At 47.4% G+C, this 23,809-nt stretch overlaps 1 protein-coding gene across 6 annotated transcripts in view; it reads left to right on the top strand.

The window, feature by feature from the left end:
* The window catches only part of CSNK1G2 (casein kinase 1 gamma 2), a 175,890-nt gene that overhangs the window by 104,089 nt on the left and 47,992 nt on the right, over window positions 1-23,809 (top strand). For all 6 annotated transcript variants that reach the window (XR_010175777.1, XR_010175778.1, XM_063914810.1 and 3 more), the window contains one exon: window positions 17,562-17,647. Coding sequence is in view for 4 of the 6 variants with exons in the window: in XM_063914810.1 (XP_063770880.1) it covers window positions 17,562-17,647 (86 nt within the window). In the remaining 2 variants the exon portion in view is untranslated. The remainder of the gene's footprint in view (window positions 1-17,561; window positions 17,648-23,809) is intronic.

Raw genomic sequence — 23,809 nt, 5'->3', positions numbered from 1 at the left:
GGTAGCCTGACTGCCATTAGGTACCGAGATGAGATCCTCAGACACCTTGTGAGACCATATGCTGGTGCGGTTGGCCCTGGGTTCCTCCTGATGCAAGACAATGCTAGACCTCATGTGGCTGGAGTGTGTCAGCAGTTCCTGCAAGACGAAGGCATTGATACTATGGACTGGCCTGCCCGTTCCTCAGACCTGAATCCAATTGAGCACATCTGGGACATCATCTCTCGCTCCATCCACCAACTCTCGCTCCATTGCACCACAGACTGTCCAGGAGTTGGCGGATGCTTTAGTCCAGGTCTGGGAGGAGATCCCTCAGGAGACCATCCGCCACCTCATCAGGAGCATGCCCTGGCATTGTAGGGAGGTCATACAGGCATGAGGAGGCCACACACACTACTGAGCCTCATTTTTACTTGTTTTAGGGACATTACATCAAAGTTGGATCAGCCTGTAGTGTGTTTTTCCACTTTAATATTGAGGGTGACTCCAAATCCAGACCTCCATGGGTTAATAAATTTGATTTCCATTGATAATTTGTGTGAATTTGTTGTCAGCACATTCAACTATGTAAAGAACAAAGTATTTAATAAGAATATTTCATTTATTCAGATCTAGGATGTGTTATTTTAGTGTTCCCTTTATTTTTTTGAGCAGTATATATATATATGTGTGTGTATGTATGTATGTATGTATGTATTACCAGTCAATAGTTTGGACACACTTTCTGCTGCGGGGGTACACAGGGAATGACATTGGGGTGTAGAGTAGGATTTTGATCCGAGGCACCGACAGGCTAAAAGCTTTGACCTTCTTCCCAGAATGCATAGCGCCGCCTCCGTGCATAGGCGCTCAGTTTTGTAGTTGGTGCCATGCAGTGCAGACATACAACAGGTGGGCTGCTCCAGCGGCCCTCAGAAGATCTTTTCTAAGTGAATATTGAAGACTTCAAGGGCTGCAGCGAGACATTGTGAGTGTTAGATGTCAGTCAGACATCTCCTGCTGCAGCTCCATCATCTTCCCCAGCGGCGAAGTATACTCCTGCGCCCTGGTTGCCGGGTACTTACAGCGGAGGCTCTGGTTTTCATCAGTCAGACACACACACCACAGTTCTCCAGGATCGCGTGGCCACACTTAGGGAGGAGGTAAGAGGGTCCCCTAGGTGGGACCCGCTGGAAGCTGCGATCCGACATGGCCGGTGGGAGGCGGGCCGTGCGTGCTGGCGTGGACACTGTGGCAGTACAGGGACCCCACTAGACCACCAGGGCAAGGGCACAGGTCGGATTCTCTAAAAAATCTGTTTGCTAAGGCCTGCAGTACCCGGTGGTGAAGTCCAGCAAGGGGATAAGGCTCTGACCTGTAGCCCCTCCCCCAGCCCCAGGGCGCCATTTAGAGTAAATGTTCCCGCCCTGGAGCTGCATCTCTCTCTCTCTCTCTCTCTCTCTCTCTGTGTCTCTCTCTCTCTCTCTCTCTGTCTCTCCCTCACTCCCTTTCAGCGTTTGGGCGCCATTACACAGAGCTGCGCTGATCCTGGGACTGTTTGGGCAAATCCTCCTTTGTAAAGCCGCCTGCATGTCCGCGCTGTGCATTTTACAGGACACTTAAGTATTTTACATGTCTGCTGACAGTGTTAGTTAAGAAACAGTGCATCTAGTCAGGGTTATATAGTACAAGTACCCTGTGATATACATCCAGTCTTTACTGTGCATTGATATATCTATTTTAGTCTTGCTTTGTATTGCTAGTCCAGTGCAGTATTATTGTATGTCTTAATTTCTGCATTCTACAATGTGACTATGTGTGTGTGCATATAGCTGCTGTGTGACCTCCATTTCGTGTTTCTCACTCAGATTGCTATCCCTATATTCTGTAACCTGAGGTGGCTAAGTGTGTCAGGTTTATTAGTTTATGTAGGTGTTTCACAGGATATGCTTATTGTGTATTTCTGCTGCGGGGTACACTGGGCTCCACAAGTCTGGACAATGGGGTGTAGAGTAGGATCTTGATCCGAGGCACCAACAGGCTCAAAGCTTTGACTGTTCCCAGAATGCACTGCGCCGCCTCCTATATCACCCCGCCTCCCAGCACAGGAGCTCAGTTTGTTAGTTGGTGCTGCAGTCAGCAGGCACTTAACAGAGGGGCTGCACCATGCAGCCCTAAAAAGGCTTTTTTTCTGAAGAAAATGTGAAGACTTCAGGGCAGCAGCAGGGGTAAATGTCTTCTGACATTCTCTGCTGCAGCTCCAGCTCTCCCCAGCGGCGCTGTACACTCCCGAGCCCTGGTTGCCGGGTACCTACAGCGGGACCCGGTCTTTATCGCGATCTGGCGTGGTCAGTGGGAGGCGGGCCGTGCGCGCTGGCAGGTGGACACTGTGGCAGTACAGGCGATCCCACTAGATCACCAGGGCATGGGCGCAGGTCAGTTTTTCTCTTAAAACCGATTTTACTATCGCCCACAGTACCTGGTGGTTTTGCCAGCAAGGGGGATAAGGCTTAGAACTGAAGCCCCTTCCCCAGCCCCAGGGCGCCATTTCCAGCAAGTGTTCCTGCCCTGGAGCTACATCTCTGTCTTTTCCTCACTCCCAGTCAGTGTCTGCGGCGCCATTACTCCTCAGCTCACTGTTCCTGGGACTGCTTGGGCAAATCCTCGTATGTAAAGCCGCCTGGTTGTCAGCGCTGTGCCTTTACATGACACTTAAGTATTCTACCTGCCTTTTTATTCAGTGTTAGTAAGAAAGAGTGCATTTAGTCAGGGGTTTATAGTACAATTACCCTGTGATATACATCCAGTTTCTTACTGTGTAGTGTTATATCTATTGACTATATAGATGTGTAAGCTAGTCCAGTGCAGTATTATTGTCTGTAATAACCTCTGCATTGTACAAACTGTGACTATTTGTGTGTGCATTGATAGCTGAGTGGTGTCCATCTCGTGTCTTTCACTCAACTTACTATCCCTATATTCTATAACCTGAGGGGGCTTGGTGCGTCAGGTGTTATTTAATATAGGATTTTCACAAAGATATACTGTATTACATATTTTTCTCTGTGATTTAGTCACCATATCTCTCCTTTATCTCTGCTGGTGCTGACTACACTGCGCAGGGGTTTGGGTTTAGGGATATAGTGCTGCTAATAATTGTACTGTGTTACCTCATACTGCAAGTTATATCATGTCTGCTTCTGAGGGTAACGGTTCTGGGGCGGAACACACTGCTGGTGTTGCTGAAGCCACAGGCACATATGAGGAGAATATAGCAGCTTTGGGCTCTGGTTCTGGGGGCTCCTTGCCCCCCAGTGGGACTGTGGCAACGGAGGCACATACTGACCCTCCGTGGGCCGCTTTTTCCACGCTTCTGCATACGCTAGTTCATAAACTAACACCCCCTATGGGACCCCTATGCCGGTACAACCGTATGTGGTCCCTGCAGCTAACCCGCCGTGGGCGGATGATTTATCTGCTCAATTAAAGAAGTTGAACCAGTCCCTGACTACTAAAAAGTCTGACCAACGCTCGCCTAAGTCCAAGAGGTCCTCTAAGCGAGCGCTCGTCTCCTCACAATCCACTGCTGTCACTGACACCTCGTCTGATGAAGACAGCACATACACTGACGAAGATACGGTTGTTGTGGATGTTCCTGATCTTTTGGAGGCTATCAAGTTAATTCTGCAGATTACGGATGATCCCGAGCCATCCGTTCCTCCTAAGAAACCAGATAGGTTCAAGCGTCAGAAGGTGATTAAACAAGTTTTACCTCACTCTGACCACCTAGTGGATATACGTCAGGAACCCTGGCAAAGCCCGGGTACGAAGTTTGTGGCTCAAAAGAATATGCTGGCTCGCTATCCCCTCACGCCAGAGCTGTCTAAGAATTGGGAAACGCCTCCTCCAGTAGACTCACATGTGGCTAGGATGGTGGTTTCCTCAGCTCTACCTGTCACTACCGTCACGTCTCTAAAAGAGCCTACGAATAAATGTGTTGAGGGTTGTCTAAAAGCGATTTACACCCTCATGGGTGCTGCACAAAGGCCCACTATTGCCGCTACATGGGCGGCAGAGGCTATTGAAGCATGGGCCTTGGAGTTAGAAGCTGAAATCTCCTCTGACCATGCTAGACAATGCTGGTCATATATTGTCACAGCTTCTCGCTATATTAAAGAGGCGGCTTCTGATGCCGGTATCCTAGCAGCCAAGGCCTCTACTACGTCAGTCCTGGCTCCCAGGATATTGTGGCTGAGATCCTGGTCTGTGGATCTGGACTCTAGAAAAACCCTGGAGGTACTCCCTTTCAAGGGAGATATTCTGTTTGGGGAGGACTTAAATAAGATAGTGGCTGACTTGGCTACTGCCAAAACTGCCGGTCTGCCTAATACAGCTCCTTCTGTGTCGAAGGCCAAAGGCACGTCCTTTCGCCCCTTTCGTCCTTCAGGTAAAGCAAAAGGTCAGGCGTACCATAAGCAGGCCCGCACTTCCAAACCTGGTAAGCCTAAGCCCAAAAGAGCCTGGGCTGCCCGTCAGCCAGCAGCCAAGACCGATAAGCCTGCCGCATCCGGATCCCAGGGTGGGGGGCCGGCTTCTAGGGTATACCCAGGAATGGTTGAAGACCACTTCAGATGCCTGGGTACGGGAAGTCGTCACTCGAGGTTACGCCATAGCCTTCAAAAACCGACCCCCTCATCGATTTTGCCAGACAAAGGCAAACACTCTGCATTCGGTGGTACAGACCCTCCTGGATACAGGAGTCGTAGTACAGGTGCCTCTTGCTCAGAGGGGCCGGGGGTACTATTCTCCGCTGTTTCTAGTCCCGAAACCGAATGGGTCCTCCCGGCCCATTCTCAACCTCAAGGCACTGAACAGGTTTGTGAAGGTTTCCAAGTTCCGAATGGAAACCCTTCGCTCTATAGTTCTGGCCTTGGAACCTGGGGACTACATGGTCTCCCTGGGCATACAGGATGCTTACCTGCATATTCCTATAGCAGTGTCACATCAACAATACCTGAGCTTCGCTAGTGGCAACCTACATTACCAGTTTCGGACGTTACCTTTTGGTTTAACAACGGCTCTGCGAGTCTTCACCAAAGTTATGGCGGTGACGACGGTGGTACTCCGCCGTCAAGGGGTCAGGATACTGCCGTATCTGGACGACTTGTTAATCATGGCAAATTCCCCAGATCTTCTCCTGCGTCATCTGGATATGACGGTCCGGTTTCTACAAGCCCACGGGTGGCTCATCAACTGGAAGAAATCTTCTCTGGTCCCTGCTCAGAGCATGGTGCACCTGGGAGCGCTGTTGGACACTCACAACCAAAGGTTGTTTTTGTCTCAGGAGAAAGTCCTGAAGCTTCAGGACAGGATTCGTTGCTTCCTTTCTCGTCCGCAAGTGTCGATACATTCGGCAATGCAGGTGCTGGGCCTCATGGTGTCAGCATTCGACATGGTGGAGTATGCTCAATTCCATTCTCGCCCCCTCCAGAAGCTGATTCTAGCCAAGTGGGACGGCCTGCCTCACCAGATCAGGTATCAAATGATCTCTTTGACTCCGGAGGTCTGACTGTCGCTGCTCTGGTGGCTCCAGGACCAACAATTGTGCAGGGGCCGTCCCTTCTGGATATCCAACTGGGTCCTGTTGACGACAGATGCCAGTCTAAGAGGTTGGGGCGCGGTGCTGGAGCAGCACTCCTTGCAGGGTCGGTGGACCAAGGAGGAATCTCTCCTCTCGATCAACATTCTGGAATTGCGGGCGGTCTTCAATGCGTTGAACCTAGCCCAGCATTTGATTCAGAACCGTCCTGTTCAAGTACAGTCGGACAACGCCACCACAGTGGCTTACATAAATCATCAGGGCGGCACTCGAAGCCGTTTAGCAATGAAGGAAGCCTCACGGATTCTATGTTGGGCAGAACGCCATCTACCGTCAATATCGGCAATATTCATTCAGGGAGTCCTGAATTGGGAAGCGGACTTTCTCAGTCATCAGGACGTGCATGCCGGCGAGTGGGGCCTCCATCCAGAAGTGTTTCAACTCCTCGTGGAAAGGTGGGGTCTTCCAGATGTGGATCTGATGGCGTCTCGACACAATCACAAGGTTCCGATCTTCGGAGCAAGGACAAGGGATCCTCAAGCAGCATTCGTGGATGCGTTGGCGGTGTTCCCTCTGGGGTCACTCCTGCCCAGGGTAATTCGGAAGTTCAAGCAAGAAAAAGGAAATCTGCTTCTCATAGCTCCGGCGTGGCCCAGACGGCACTGGTGCTCAGACCTGCAAGGCCTATCGTCGGAGCGTCCAATTCTACTTCCGCAACGCCCAGACCTTCTCGTTCAGGGCCCTTGTGTCTACCAGGAGCTAGCCCGGCTTTCTTTGACGGCGTGGCTCTTGAAGTTTCCGACTTGAGGGCTAAGGATTTTTCTGAAGAGGTCATTAAAACTATGTTGCGGGCCCGTAAACCGGCTTCTGCTCGGATTTTCCATAGGGTCTGGCATTCATACTTTGTTTGGTGCGCATCTAACGATTATGACGCTTCCAAGTTTAGTACAGCCAAACTGTTGTCTTTTCTGCAGCAGGGCCTAGATTTAGGCCTGCGTCTGGCCTCCCTCAAGGTTCATATTTCTGCCTTGTCGGTGTGGTTTCAGAGAAAAATTGCGACTTTACCTGATGTTCATACACTCAGGGTGTGTTGCATATCCAACCTCCTTATGTCCCACCTGCGGCTCCTTGGGACTTGTCGGTGGTTTTGGAGGCGTTGCAGGAGCCTCCATTTGAACCTCTTGGTTCAGCTGACCTTAAGTGGCTTTCCCTTAAGGTGGTCTTCTTTTAGGCTATTGCCTCTGCTAGAAGAGTGTCGGATCTGGGTGCCTTGTCTTGTAGTTCCCCATATCTGATTTTTCACCGTGACCGGGCGGTTCTTAGGACTCGTCCCAGATATTTACCTAAGGTGGTTTCTTCGTTCCACCTTAATCAGGAGATTGTGGTTCCAGCCTTTGTCTCTCCTGATTTGTCTCCCAAAGAGCGATCTTTGGATGTGGTACGGGCTCTCCATATCTATGTGAAGAGAACTGCTTCAATTCGAAAATCTGATTCTCTCTTTGTTTCTCTGACGTCCTAGTGGATGCTGGGAACTCCGTAAGGACCATGGGGGATAACGGGCTCCGAAGGAGGCTGGGCACTCTAGAAAGATTTATGACTACCTGGTGTGCACTGGCTCCTCCCACCATGACCCTCCTCCAAGCCTCTGTTAGATTTTGTGCCCGGCCGAGGTTGGATGCACACTAGGGGCTCTCCTGAGCCCTTAGAAAGAAAGTATAGATTTAGGTTTTTTATTTTCAGTGAGACCTGCTGGCAACAGGCTCACTGCAGCGAGGGACTAAGGGGAGAAGAAGCGAACTCGCCTGCTTGCAGCCGGATTGGGCTTCTTAGGCTACTGGACACCATTAGCTCCAGAGGGATCCAACCGCAGGCCCAGTCCTTGGTGTTCGGTCCCGATGCCGCGCCGCCGTCCCCCTTACAGAGCCAGAAGCAAGAAGAGGTCCGGAAAATCGGCGGCAGAAGACATCAGTCTTCTCCAAGGTAGCGCACAGCACTGCAGCTGTGCGCCATTGCTCCTCACACACACTTCACACTCCGGTCACTGAGGGTGCAGGGCGCTGGGGGGGCGCCCTGAGAAGCAATTATAACACCTTGGCTGGCAAAAATACCACAATATATAGCCCTAGAGGCTATATATGTGGAAAATACCCCTGCCAGAATCCAGAAAAAAGCGGGAGAATAGGCCGCGGAAAAGGGGCGGAGCTATCTCCTGCAGCACACTGGCGCCATTTCTCCTTCACAGATCCACTGGAAGGAAGCTCCCTGGCTCTCCCCTGCAGTCTACACTACAGAAAAGGGTAAAAAAAAGAGAGGGGGGGGCACTAAATTTAGGCGCTGTATAAATTATATAGAAAAAGCAGCTATAGGGGACATAACTCAGTTAGTCCCTGCATTATATAGCACTCTGGTGTGTGCTGGCATACTCTCACTCTGTCCCCCCGAAGGGCTTTTGTGGGTCCTGTCCTCTGTTGGAGCATTCCTTGTGTGTGTGCGGTGTGTCGGTACGGCTGTGTCGACATGTTTGATGAGGATAATGATGTGGAGACGGAGCAGATGCCTTTAGAAGGGATGTCACCCCCTGCGGGGCAGACACCTGAGTGGTTGAGCTTATGGAAAGAAATGAGTGCACGTATAGACTCCTTACATAAGAAATTTGACGACATGCCAAATGTGGGACAGCCGACTTCTCAGCTCGTACCTGTCCAGGCGTCGCACAGGTCATCAGGGGCTCTAAAACGCCCGCTACCTCAGACCGCAGACCCAGATGTCGACACTGATACTGACACCAGTGTCGACGACGATGAGTCTAATCTGATGCCCACTAAGGCCATTCACTGCATGATTGAGGCAATGAAAGAGGTGTTACACATTTCTGATATAAATACAGGTACCACTAAAAAGGGTATTATGTTTGGGGAGAAAAAACTACCCGTAGTTTTTCCCCCATCAGATGAATTAAATGAAGTGTGTGAAGAAGCGTGGGCTTTCCCTGATAAAAAATTGGTAATTCCTAAGAAGGTACTAATGGCGTTCCCTTTCCCGCCAGAGGATAGGTCACGTTGGGAAACACCTCCTAGGGTGGATAAAGCGCTCACACGTTTGTCAAAAAAGGTGGCACTACCGTCTCCGGATACGGCCGCCCTCAAGGAACCTGCTGATAGAAAGCAGGAGGCGATCCTGAAGTCTGTTTATACACACTCAGGCATTATACTTAGGCCAGCTATTGCGTCAGCTTGGATGTGCAGTGCTGCCGCTGCGTGGTCAGATAAACTGTCAGAAAATATTGACACATTAGACAGAGACACGATCCTGTTAACCATAGACCATATAAAAGACTCAGTCTTATATATGAGAGATGCACAGAGGGAAATCTGCCGACTGGCATCTAAAGTTAGTGCATTGTCCATTTCTGCTAGGAGAGGCTTATGGACTCGCCAGTGGACAAGAGATGCAGATTCTAAAAGGCACATGGAAGTGTTGCCATATAAAGGTGAGGAATTATTTGGGGATGGTCTCTCGGACCTAGTTTCCACAGCAACGTCTGGGAAGTCAGCATTTTTACCCCATGTCCCCTCACAGCCTAAGAAGGCGCCGTTTTATCCGGTTCAGTCCTTTCGGACCCAGAAAAACAGGCGTGGAAAAGGCGGGTCTTTTCTATCCAGAGGCAGAGGTAGGGGAAAAAGGCTGCAACAAACAGCAGGTTCCCAGGAGCAAAAGTCCTCCCCCGCTTCTTCTGCCAAGTCCGCCGCATGACGGTGGGGCTCCACAGGCGGAGCCTGGTACGGTGGGGGGCCGCCTCAAGAATTTCAGCGATCAGTGGGCTCGCTCACAGGTGGATCCCTGGATCCTTCAAATAGTATCTCAGGGGTACAAACTGGAATTCGAGGCGTCTCCACCCCACCGGTTCCTAAAATCTGCCTTGCCGATTGCTCCCTCAGACAGGGAGGCGGTGCTAGCGGCGATTCACAAGCTGTATTCCCAGCAGGTGATAATCAAGGTACCCCTACTTCAACAAGGCCGGGGTTACTATTCCACACTATTTGTGGTACCGAAACCGGACGGTTCGGTGAGACCCATTTTAAATTTGAAATCCTTGAACACATACATAAAAAAATTCAAGTTCAAGATGGAATCGCTCAGGGCGGTTATTGCGAGCCTGGAAGAGGGGGATTACATGGTATCCCTGGACATCAAGGATGCTTACTTGCATGTCCCCATTTACCATCCTCACCAGGAGTACCTCAGATTTGTGGTACAGGATTGCCATTACCAATTCCAGACGCTGCCGTTTGGACTGTCCACGGCACCGAGGGTATTTACCAAGGTGATGGCGGAAATGATGATACTCCTTCGAAAAAAGGGAGTTTTAATTATCCCGTACTTGGACGATCTCCTAGTAAAAGCGAGGTCCAAGGAACAGTTGTTGGTGGGAGTAGCACTATCTCAGGAGGTGCTGCACCAGCACGGCTGGATTCTAAATATCCCGAAGTCACAGCTGGTTCCGACGACACGGCTACTGTTCCTGGGTATGATTCTGGATACAGTCCAGAAAAAAGTGTTTCTCCCGGAGGAGAAAGCCAGGGAGTTGTCATCTCTAGTCAGAGACCTCCTGAAACCAAAACAGGTATCAGTGCATCGCTGCACGCGGGTCCTGGGAAAGATGGTGGCTTCTTACGAAGCAATTCCCTTCGGCAGGTTCCATGCCAGAATCTTTCAGTGGGACCTGTTGGACCAGTGGTCCGGATCGCATCTTCAGATGCATCGCTTGATAACCCTGTCTCCAAGAACCAGGGTGTCTCTACTGTGGTGGCTGCAGAGTGCCCATCTTCTAGAGGGCCGCAGGTTCGGCATACAGGACTGGGTCCTGGTGACCACGGATGCCAGCCTTCGAGGCTGGGGGGCAGTCACACAGGGAAGAAACTTCCAAGGACTATGGTCGAGTCAGGAGACTTCCCTTCACATAAATATTCTGGAACTAAGGGCCATCTACAATGCCCTAAGTCAAGCAAAATCCCTGCTCCTACACCAGCCGGTGCTGATCCAGTCAGACAACATCACGGCAGTCGCCCATGTAAATCGACAGGGCGGCACAAGAAGCAGGATGGCGATGGCAGAAGCCACAAGAATTCTCCGATGGGCGGAGAATCATGTACTAGCACTGTCAGCAGTGTTCATTCCGGGAGTGGACAACTGGGAAGCAGACTTCCTCAGCAGACACGACCTCCACCCGGGAGAGTGGGGACTTCATCCAGAAGTCTTCCAGATGCTGGTAAACCGTTGGGAAAAACCACAGATGGACATGATGGCGTCCCGCCTCAACAAAAAGTTAAAAAGATATTGCGCCAGGTCAAGGGACCCTCAGGCGGTAGCTGTGGACGCTCTAGTGACACCGTGGGTGTACCAGTCGGTTTATGTGTTCCCTCCTCTGCCTCTCATACCAAAGGTATTGAGAATAATAAGAAAGCGAGGAGTAAACACCATTCTCGTGGTTCCGGATTGGCCAAGACGAGCGTGGTACCCGGAACTTCAAGAGATGCTATCAGAGGACCCGTGGCCTCTACCGCTCAGACAGGACCTGCTACAGCAGGGGCCCTGTCTGTTCCAAGACTTACCGCGGCTGCGTTTGACGGCATGGCGGTTGAACACCGGATCCTAAAGGAAAAGGGTATTCCGGAAGAAGTCATTCCTACGCTTATTAAGGCCAGGAAAGATGTTACGGCAAAGCATTATCACCGCATATGGCGGAAATATGTTGCATGGTGCGAGGCCAAAAAGGCCCCAACAGAGGAATTTCAACTAGGTCGATTTCTGCATTTCCTGCAAGCAGGAGTGAATATGGGCCTAAAACTAGGCTCCATTAAAGTACAGATCTCGGCTCTGTCGATTTTTCTTTCAAAAAGAACTAGCTTCAGTACCTGAAGTTCAGACATTTGTGAAAGGAGTGCTGCATATTCAGCCCCCATTTGTGCCTCCTGTGGCACCTTGGGATCTCAACGTGATGTTGAGTTTCTTAAAATCACATTGGTTTGAGCCAGTAAAAACCGTGGATCTGAAATATCTCACGTGGAAAGTGGTCATGTTATTGGCCTTGGCTTCAGCCAGGCGAGTGTCAGAATTGGCGGCTTTATCATGTAAAAGCCCTTATCTGATTTTCCATATGGATAGGGCAGAATTGAGGACTCGTCCCCAATTTCTCCCTAAGGTGGTGTCAGCGTTTCACCTGAACCAGCCTATTGTGGTGCCTGCGGCTACTAAGGATTTGGAGGACTCCAAGTTGCTAGACGTTGTCAGGGCCCTGAAAATATATGTTTCCAGGACGGCTGGAGTCAGAAAATCTGACTCGTTGTTTATCCTGTATGCACCCAACAAGCTGGGTGCTCCTGCTTCTAAGCAGACTATTGCTCGCTGGATTTGTAGTACAATTCAGCTTGCACATTCTGTGGCAGGCCTGCCACAGCCAAAATCTGTGAATGCCCATTCCACAAGGAAGGTGGGCTCATCTTGGGCGGCTGCCCGAGGGGTCTCGGCTTTACAACTTTGCCGAGCAGCTACTTGGTCAGGGGCAAACACGTTTGCAAAATTCTACAAATTTGATACCCTGGCTGAGGAGGACCTGGAGTTCTCTCATTCAGTGCTGCAGAGTCATCCGCGCTCTCCCGCCCGTTTGGGAGCTTTGGTATAATCCCCATGGTCCTTACGGAGTTCCCAGCATCCACTAGGACGTCAGAGAAAATAAGAATTTACTCACCGGTAATTCTATTTCTCGTAGTCCGTAGTGGATGCTGGGCGCCCATCCCAAGTGCGGATTGTCTGCAATACTTGTAAATAGTTATTGTTAACTAAAGGGTTATTGTTGAACCATCTGTTGAGAGGCTCAGTTGTTTTCATACTGTCAAACTGGATATAGTATCACGAGTTGTACGGTGTGATTGGTGTGACTGGTAAGAGTCTTACCCGGGATTCTAAATCCTTCCTTATTATGTCAGCTCGTCCGGGCACAGTGTCCTAACTGAGGCTTGGAGGAGGGTCATGGTGGGAGGAGCCAGTGCACACCAGGTAGTCATAAATCTTTCTAGAGTGCCCAGCCTCCTTCGGAGCCCGCTATCCCCCATGGTCCTTACTGAGTTCCCAGCATCCACTACGGACTACGAGAAATAGAATTACCGGTGAGTAAATTCTTATTTTTTTTGGGATTTCACAAACGTGGCTGGCCTGCTCACAAGCAGACCCTGGCCAGATGGATTAGAATGGTGATTGCACATGTTTATGTGAAGGCTGGTCTGTCAGCTCCTGTTCACATTACGGCCCATTCTACTCGGTCTGTTGAACCTTCTTTGCGGCCCAACGCGGTGCGTCCCTTGAACAATTGTGCAAGGCGGCTACGTGGTCCTCCGGGAACACGTTCATAAGGTTCTATGCCTTCGATACTGCCGCTTCCCAGGATGCTTCCTTTGGACGCCGGGTTCTTGTGCCCGCTACAGTGCGTCCCCTCCCATAAGGAACTGCTTTGGGACATCCCCAATGTCCGGACTTGTGGAGCCCAGTGTACCCCGCAGCAGAAAACGAGTTTTATTGTAAGAACTTACCTTTGTTAAAACTCTTTCTGTGAGGTACACTGGGCTCCACAAGGCGCCCACCATGACGCACTTAGCTTCTTTGGGTTCATATGGCATTAGCCGCTGACACTTCTCCCGTCGTGAGAGTGTGGTGTATGTGGCTACTAACCGTTGTCGTCTCTTTTCCTGCTACTGCATTGGGCTGGTTAACTAAACTTAGCTCCTGTGCTGGGAGGCGGGGTGATATAGGAGGCGGCGCTGTTCATTCTGGGAACAGTCAAAGCTTTGAGCCTGTTGGTGCCTCGGATCAAGATCCTACTCTACACCCCATTGTCCAGACTTGTGGAGCCCAGTGTACCTCGCAGAAAGAGTTTTAACAAAGGTAAGTTCTTACCATAAAACTCGTTTTTTCTCTGTGATTTTTAGTCACCGTATACCTCTTGAATCCTCTGTCTGTGCTGATACACTACACAGGGGGTTCTTGTCAGGTGTTGTGCTGCTGACATTGTACTGGGTTGCCTTGAATTGAGCTTTCAGATATGTCAGCTACAAGGGGCAACAGAACTGGAGCCTGATCCCACATTGCGTGGTGTTGGTGCTGCAGACACGTTGGAGGAAAACATAGCAGCAGAGTGTTCTGGTTCTGGGGGTTCCTTACCCTCCAGTGGGACCGTAGGAACGGGGGTTCAAAATGACCCACCTTGGGCTACTTTCTCCACGTTTTAAAGTACGCTAGTAACTAAACTTACGCCCCCTATGGGACCTCATGTGTCGGTACAACCGCTTATGGTCCCTGCGGTTAATCCGCCATGGGCAGGTCACCTATCCAATCAGTTACAGCTAGTGAACCAATCACTGACCAAACACATATCTAACCTTCGCCCGCCTAAAACCAAGGGGTCCTCTAAGTGGGCCATTACTTCCTCACAATCCACCCACGTCCCAGACACCTCGTCTGACGAGGATGGTGTATATACTGACCCCACAGACACTAATCCAGATACTTCTGATGGAGAATCGGTCTCACGGGTGGATGTTCCTGACTTATTGGAGGCTATCAGGCTAATTCTTCAAATTACTGATGACCCAGAGCCTGACGCTGCTCCTAAGAAACCAGATAGGTTTAAACGTCAGAAAGTAGTTAAACAAGTTTTACCTCATTCTGACCATTTAGTTGACATTCGTCAGGAATCCTGGGAAAATCCAGGAAAGAAATTCACACCTCACAAGAAGATGCTGGCTCACTATCCCCTCGCTGAGGAGCTAAGTAAGAATTGGGAAACACCCCCGTCAGTGGATTCGCAGGTGGCGTGGCTGGTGGTATCCTCAACTCTGCCTGTAACTACCGTCACGTCTCTGACAGGAAACCGACGGATAAGCATGTGGAGGGTTGCTTAAAGGCGATTTACACCCTGGCTGGTGCTATGCATTGGCCCACTATTACAGCGACATAGGCTGCAGAGGCTATTGAAGTGTGGGCTCAGGAGCTGGAAGCAGAGCTGCCTTCCAACTTCTCTGATAATGCTAGATAATGTCGATCGTATATTGTCACAGCTTCTCGTTACATTAAGGAGGCGGTTTCTGATGCCGGTATTCTGGCGGCCAAGGCTTCTACTACGTCCATTCTGGCTCGCCGTATTCTTTGGCTACGATCCTAGTCTGTGGATCTGAATTCTAAGAAAATCCTGGAGGTGCTCCCTTTTAAGGGAGACATTCTTTTTGGAGAGGACCTCAACAAGATAGTGGCTGACTTGGCTTCTGCTTAAACAGCGTGTCTACCTAGTACTGCTCCTATGATTCCGAAGGCTAAGAGTACTTCTTTTTGCTCCTTTCATCCTTCAGGGAAAGCAAAGGGTCAGGCGTACCTGAAACAGGCTCGCACTTCCAAACCCACTAAGCCCAAACCTAAACAAGCCTGGGCTGCCCGTCAGCCTGCTTCCAAAACTGACAAGCCGGCTGCATGATGGGGCGGGCCTCCCTCTGGGGGATCCCAGAGTGGGGGGCTGACTTCTAGGGTTTACCCAGGAATGGTTGAAGACCACTTCCGATGCCCGGGTACGGGAAGTCGCCATTCGAGCCTTCAAAAATCGTCCCCCTCATCGATTTTGTCTGACAGATGTCCCTTCGGATCAGGTGAAGGCAAAAACTCTTCATTCGGTGGTCACAGGAGTGATAGTACAGGTGCCTCTGGCTCAGAGAGGCAAGGGATACTATTCACCGCTATTTTTAGTCCCGATACCGAATGGGTCATCCCAGCCCATTCTCAACCTCAAGTCCTTGAACAAATTTGTGACGGTCTGGAAACTCTTTGCTCTATTATTTTGGCATTGGAACCCGGGGATTATATGGTCTCCCAGGACATACAGGATGCTTACCTGCATATTCCTATTGCAATGTCACATCAGCAGTACCTGAGGTTTGCTGTTGGCAACCTCCATTACCAATTCCGGGCATTACCTTTTGGTTTGACCACGGCCCTGCGAGTCTTCACCAAGGTCATGGCGGTTATGACGGCTGTACTCCGCCGTCAAGGGGTCAGGATCCTCCCGTATCTGGACGACTTGTTGATCCTGGCGAATTCCCCAGAAATTCTCCTACGCCATCTGGAAATGACGCTCCAGTTTCTGAAAGCCCACGGGTGGCTCATCAACTGGAAGAAATCTTCCCTGGTCCCTGCTCAGAGCATGGTGCACCTAGGGGCGGTTGTTCTTGTCTCAGGAGAAGGTCCTGAAACTTCAGGACAAGATAATATGCTTCCTGTCTCGTCCGCAAGTGTCGATACATTCAGCGATGCAAGTGCTAGGTCTCATGGCGTCGGCTTTCGACATGGTGGAGTACACTCAATTCCATTCCCGCCCTCTGCAGAAATTGATTCTTGCCAAGTGGGACGGCCTGCCTCACCGGATCAGGTCTCACATGATCTCCTTGATGCATTCTGGGAAGAAGGTCAAAGCTTTTAGCCTGTTGGTGCCTCGGATCAAGATCCTACTCTACACCCCAATGTCATTCCCTGTGGAGCCCAGTGTACCTCGCAGAAAGAGATTTAACAACGGTAAGTTCTTACCATAAATCTCATTTTTTCATTCAAATGAATGAGAAAGTGTGTCCAAACTTTTGACTGGTACTGTATAACACAGCGCAGCCCTAGACCGGAGGTATTATATCAGAATACTCGTATAATATATCCTGTAATAGGTACACTTTTTCTTAACTAACGCTGTCTGTATGAAGACATGTAGAATACTCATGTGTGTGTAAAGTCACAGAGCTGTATACAGGCTGCTTTATAAGGGAGACCTTGCCCTGCAGTCCCAGAGACTAGCCGCCACTATACTTATAAGATGGCGCTCAGCGTCTCAGTGAGGGAAAGTGTGAGGCAGCTCCAGGGCAGGAAAATCTGCAGTAGATGTCGCCCTGGGCCGGGGAGAAGCTACAGGTCAAGCGCCGGCTCCCCTATGCTGGACTTCCACCCCAAGTACTAGCGTTAGTACACCCGACCTGTGCTCTATATCCCTGGTGGTCTAGTGGGGTCCCTGCTTGGTGACAGTGTCCACGCCAGCGCTGCAACCCGTCTCCCTAGGTCGCAGACGGGACCCTGAGAGACCCTCTTACCTCCTCCCCGTAGCAGCCACGCGAACCAGGAGAGAGACCTTTGACCGTGTGCCTAAAGCCGGAGCGTCTTCACCATAAGTACATGGGAACAGGCCGTGGGAGTATGCGACGCTGCTTGGGAGGTGATGGAGCTGCAGCCCTGAAGAAATTTTCTGTCAGAAAAAGCTTTTTCAAGGCTGCCCAGTGCAGCCCACCTGACCTTCTGCTGCAGACACCAACTGAAACTGAGCTCACAGTGCCTTGAGGCAGGGTTATAGAGGAGGCCCCAATGCATCCAGGGACAGCATAAAGCTTTAGCCTCTGTTGGTGCCTCTGGATCAAGATCCACTCTACACCCCGATGTTTCCCTGTAACCTGCTGCAGAAATAAGAGATTGAAGAAGTAACTTATGCAACAGCTGCCTGTTCTTGAATAGACCTTTCTATTAAAGGTCTATTTAAAGGTCTATCTACTAAAGGTTTTTGAACCTTTAATTGAAAAACATAACCTTTGCACTGTACCTCGCCCCTCCCTGACTTGCCTTCCACCTTTTCCTCTCTCCCATTCCAATCCTGATCCCACAAGGCCCTCTTCCTCTCCTCTAGCCTTCTCCCAACTATTCCCTCCTGTTCCATCCTATTTTTCTACTTCACACCTCCCCCCCAGTCACATGTTGTAGATTACTTTTTGAAACTATTACATTGTACTATGACTGTTTGTTTGACTTTGTTCTAATTATTGTTGAAGATTTGTGTTCATATATTGTTACATGATGTTTATATTACTAATAGATTTTTTTTTAAAAGTAAACTTTTTCCTTTCATTGGTGTACTTAGAACAGAGCCGCAGAGATGATCTAGAAGCGTTGGGACATATGTTCATGTATTTCCTCAGAGGAAGTCTGCCCTGGCAGGGTCTCAAGGTATGAATGGATGGCAAAGTCTTTCTTAAGGGATCATTTATTTCACTTGTATTCCTTTTAATATGGCAGATTCAACAGACATATATAAAGAACATAGAGGTCAATCCAATTAGGTGAGAGTTGGCTTGTGCGAGCCATTTTCATCAATTCCAAACTCGCATTGCTTTTTCAGAGAAAATGTTTCCTTTTTTTAGTGTGCACCATCCTGAGGGTGTGAAATGGTAGGAAAAAATCTTAATTTTAAAGTAAAAATGTCTGTACTTGCTTCAGAGGCCCTTGCCAACCCCCCTAATGACTTATTAGGCATTTGTGAGTTTTCAGTTAAATTTCCCCCAAATCAACTTTTTGTTGCACCCCAAATTTAATTAAAGTATTTATTTTAACAATTTTGTTTAAAAAATAAATAAAAATAATTAAAATCAGCCATTTAATACCTTTTAAGAGCATTCCTAATCCCCATTAACAGCCTTTCTCTTACGTCCTAGAGGATGCTGGGGTCCACATTAGTACTATGTGTGTATAGACGGGTCCACTAGGAGCCACTGGCACTTTAAGAATTTAATAGTGTAGGCTGGCTCCACCCTCTATGCCCCTCCTACCAGACTTCGTTTAGAAAATGTGCCCAGAGGAGTCGGTCACAGCTAGGGGAGCTTCTAGAGCTTCTTTAGTTTTATTTTTTTTCTAAGAGTTAGTTAGGGAAAGGGAGGCTGCTGGCAACAGCCTCCCTGCTTCGTGGGACATGGGGGGGGGGGGGGGGGAGGGGAAGTAGTGTCCGCCCTGAGGGGTTTGAGCCACTATCTCCGCTGACAGTACACTGAGCTCCTGAGGGTGATGATCGTTAGCCGCGACAGGCGACCGCTCACTCCCGCAGCATGCCACCACACCCTAACAGAGCCAGTAGATTCCGGTGGTGAGTGAGTTACCGGCCCCCACAGCAAGCTCCCCGCTGGTATGAAGATGGCGGCAACAGGGTGGGAGAGCAGTACTAACTGCGCTCTGGAGGCTCAGCGGTACACAGTGCGGCACTTTGAGGGGTGCCCTGAGCCAGCACCTATTCCCTACACTGGTCACCAAAGCTGTCAGGGACCTCGGTAACGCTGTCAGCACCATTCCTCAGGCCAGTATAAAGAAGTGTTTGAGTAAGGGAAAGGGAAAAGAAGAAGGGAACTGTTGCACAGGAATAACAATATCTATCACATATGAATATATGGTTAATAATTCAAAACCCCAAATCTAAATACCATAAAAATCGGTCATACGGAGAGTGAGGGTGCTACCACTGATCAGGCAAGAGTACCTATAGTGAATAATAAGGGAAGAAAAGAAAAAGGATCTGTTTCCGGTGCACAAGGTAGTAAATTGTTTAAGTAAAATATAACCTTTATTTTGTATCTTAAAAATTATTATGAATGTGAAGACATGTTTTTATTACATGTCTGCAAGGTCTGACTATTGCGAAATATTAAAAAACATGTAACATTAGTGTGATGACACAACAACACTGTGAATTAAAGAAAAAATAAACAATAAACAATTATTAAAAACCTCTGAGCGTCTCTTTCGTGTCTGTCCTCTACAATTTATGTCTCTTGTACAAAACCCTTATGCTGTTTATCTGCTACAGAAGATGATATATATATTCTTAGAGTATAGTATCAATGTGCTTCTATGGGCATTATAATATGTTACTTGAGGGGAGGGTTAGATACAATTGTATTCCTTGTTAATCATAGACTTATAACAAAGTATCACTTTTAGTACTCCTGTCAAGAACCTTGACTAGTTGCCCAGAAATGATGTTGTAAAGAACTCTATAATACAGTGATCGTCTGTATTATGCAACTATTATTGTGTGATCTCCCATAAAGTGCATTTAATGGGAGGTCATCGTGACATCCAGATCCTGTTAATCCAAAAAATGTTTATAGTGCAGATAGGACCAATCTGTCAAATATTTATTTAGATAAATAGGGGATTTTCTTCCCCCTCCCCCCCCCTCTCCGGACATATAGAATCGTGAGAAGATATATATAAATATATGTATGATGAAGTGTGGCTTAAAGTAACTCTTACATATAGAATCAAATTTCAGTATAAAATGAAAACACACTTCACGTATGGATTAGGTCAGCCAGTCACCTCTCACATATAGTGTCAGGTGTCACTGTGTCATATAGAGGGTTTTTTTCTGACACGTAGGCTAGTGAAAAAGTATATATATAGATATATGTATGGTGAGGTGTGATTTAGAGTACCTCTTGCATATAATATCAGGTTTCAAAGTAGAGATGCACTTCACATATGTATTAGGTCAGCCAGTCACTTCTCTCATATAGTGTCTGGTGTCACTCACATAAGCTTGACAATGGGTATTAGTGGATCATCTCTCATTTATAGTGTCAGATGTAAATCCACCTATCTCTCAATAATGCTGTACCATATTATGATTTCATATTTAAAGTGGTGAGTGTATTTTTAAAAGAATATAAATAGTTCATACATTAGCATCACCAGATCTCTCATATAGTATTGCCAGATCCCTATAGTGACTCGTAAGACGGCATGACCCCATATATATTATAATCCAATTTCCTACAATCTCTCACTTATTTATGTCCGGTCCTATTGTATTAGAATAAATAAATACAATATTTTGTGGTAATCCGGTATATATATATATAGATGTTAATATATGTAGTTGCAGATGATTAAATTATTTGTTTCCGTTCTGGATTTATAAAAATCCTCATGCCCATATCATACACAGTAAATCAACTGAAAAGTTTTTATTAATATACAGACGTACAGATAGCCATATGTGAATTTCCCTGTTATATTTGGGAATCCTTCGGCTATTACAGGTGCCAAATGGAAGTCGTTGTGTGTAGCCAAATAAAAGTTATATATAGTCGTCTAGGCAATGAGATCTTTTGTCTATGATACTCAGAATAGACTATTCTTGCATATATATCTGACTCATAATGAGTAGTCTGAATTCAATAATGAGTGATCACAGTAATCTCTACCTATTTAAATTTGCCATTGATCGCTCCACTGATATATAATAATACACTGCTATAATTTCCATTAATATAGTGCTTATGGTATAATATGAAAAATACGAATGCCCTCATCACTGCCGTGATTTGAGTTTAGTAAATTCCCGAGATGACACTTTGAAGAAAAAACACCATCTCGGTCAAAATCGGGACCTTAGTAAATATACCCCTATATGAGAGAAGTGACTGGCTGACCTAATACATATGTGAAGTGCATCTCTACTTTGAAACCTGATATTATATGCAAGAGGTACTCTAAATCACACCTCACCATACATATATCTATATATATACTTTTTCACTAGCCTACGTGTCAGAAAAAAACCCTCTATATGACACAGTGACACCTGACACTATATGTGAGAGGTGACTGGCTGACCTAATCCATACGTGAAGTGTGTTTTCATTTTATACTGAAATTTGATTCTATATGTAAGAGTTACTTTAAGTCACACTTCACCATACATATATTTATATATATCTTCTCACGATTCTATAAGTCCGGGTGGGTGGGGGGGGGGGGGGGGGGGGGGGGGGGGGGGAGAAAATCCCCTAAATATATAAATAAATATTTGACAGATTGGTCCTATCTGCACTATAAACATTTTTTGGATTAACAGGATCTGGATGTCACGATGACCTCCCATTAAATGCACTTTATGGGAGAACACACAATAATAGTTGCATAATACAGACGATCACTGTATTATAGAGTTCTTTACAACATCATTTCTGGGCAACTAGCCAAGGTTCTTGACAGGAGTACTAAAAGTGATACTTTGTTATAAGTCTATGATTAACAAGGAATACAATTGTATCTAACCCTCCCCTCAAGTAACATATTATAATGCCCATAGAAGCACATTGATACTATACTCTAAGAATATATATATCCTCTTCTGTAGCAGATAAACCGCATAAGGGTTTTGTACAAGAGACATAAATTGTAGAGGACAGGCACGAAAGAGACGCTCAGAGGTTTTTAATAATTGTTTATTGTTTATTTCTCTGGCTGGGTCCACAGGATTATCCACAGGATAACATTGGGATATTGTCGAGCGACAGCGAAAATGGCACCAACACGGTCACAAGCTTTCTGGCCTCCCAGGATGCATTGGGGCCTCCACTATATAGTCCCGCCCACTGACTCAGTCAGTTCAGTTTTTTGCTTGGTGCGGCAGGAAGCCGCATGGTCACAGGGCTGCTGTGAGAGCAGCCTCAAGTTTTCATTATTTTATTTTTATAGACTTTCTATAGTGTTTTTTAGAGCGACTTATCTTAACAGCGTCTTAAACACATATTAGAAAGAGTCTCTCCAACATCTCCCAACCGGGTCGCAACAACGCTTACCTTCGGGTATCAGTGCTGTCTCGACGGGCGTCTGTGTCGGATGTTCTAGCAGGTCCAGCAGACGTAACCACGCTGTGGCCGGAGCATGGGGAGACGGTGAGTCTATGGACTTCCTCTTACTAGAGGGGTCAGGACACAGCTACACTGATTTGGTGGAGACTACAAACAGTGTGTTGATGCGCCGAACATCTCGAGTGTGACAGCGCTGCGCTCTGGGGATCATAGGCGCCAGGACTAGGTAGAGGCCGCGATCCTGGGAGTTTAAGTCAACAGGGGGATTCAGACGCTCTCCTGGCCGTCCCTCCTCAGAGTTCATGGACAGTTCCCGCGTGTCTCTCGTTTCATGAACTGAATGACCTCACTTCCGGCTCAGAAGCTACCACGAGGGTACTCGGTCGCAGCTTAGATGCTGCGGTTGTGTACACTGGAGATAAAACCCGCCAGACCGAGTCGCAGGCCTTAGCGTCTGCATACACGTGGAAGTCGCTCAGCGTCCGTGTCCGTTGGTGAGCGTCCGTGTCCGTTATCAGTTATCAAGAGCGGCAGTGTACACCAGTAGTGTCTGAATCCACTCAGCGTCTTACGAGCGTATTTGCTTGGATATGGAAGTGTGGTGAGTCTCCCTGTATCCCGCTCTATGGAAGCAGGGTATACAGTACTAAAAATTCTCTCTACTTCTTAGTATGCGTTGTTAATTTTTAGTACCTATTGCATATGAGACTTGTTTATTACTGTGTTTTTTGCATGCTATGTTGAAAAAAGAACCAGTTTAAAACAGAAGTACAATTTTCCTACTTATGTATAAGTTGTTATGGAGGTTGTATTCTCATATGACAATGTCTAATGCTTTAACATGTGACTGACTGCTAGTATGTGTGCTGACTTTTCTGTGTAATGTCAGTCCTGTTCTGACCCTTAAATCAGGTGCACTGTGGTCAGATTGATCTCACCTCTATATACTGACATATAGGGTGTTTTTCAGTCACAAAATTGTGTAGTCAATAACAGATTATTACTATGTCTGTGAGCGGCAAAAGTGATGAGGAGAATTTATCAAGCACTCCTATAGCCCTAACATGCTTATCTTGTAAGTCAGGGGTAATTGATATGAATCAATTGGTCACTGATAAGGGGTCGTGTTAAGGGGTATACTTTTTCCTTCTCTATTCCCCTCCTTTTCTCTGTCTGATTCTATTGCTTGTATTATATTACTATATTTCATATCTTTGAAGCAAATGTATAATTTTAACCCTTTAGTGATTTATAATTGTTCATCACTAATTGTGTACCTTTTATAAGCAAACCCGCAGAGGTTGCATCTAGACATATATATCTTTAAATCATTAGGAATATTCTGTTCATATAAGAATGCACGCCAGTCATATAGAATGTAAATCATAAGAATGTATTTCAACAAACAATTGCTACTCATAGAATTCACTTTTATCATTAAACAGTATTGGTCAAATACAATGCAAGTCACCATATAATAGTTTCACAGATTTAAACTATATAAGGAACAAATAGGATGAAAGAAGTGTGAGAGATGTATGTACTGTACTGTATGTGTGTATTTATTACTGGGGAGATATTACTCAAAGCACTCGGCTAAATCCTAGATTTATTGATATATATTGGACAATATATATATATCTTAGAGAAATACCTTAGGGGATTGGTTTGGTATATGTATGTGTGTGTGTTTGTGTGTGGGTGGGGGAGGGGCAGCATGTGGCTGCATTGTCCACAGACC

This window comes from Pseudophryne corroboree, chromosome 1, assembly GCF_028390025.1.
Source record: "Pseudophryne corroboree isolate aPseCor3 chromosome 1, aPseCor3.hap2, whole genome shotgun sequence".
Classification (NCBI taxonomy): Eukaryota; Metazoa; Chordata; class Amphibia; order Anura; family Myobatrachidae; genus Pseudophryne; species Pseudophryne corroboree.
This window is presented reverse-complemented; position numbering and strand designations above follow the sequence as displayed.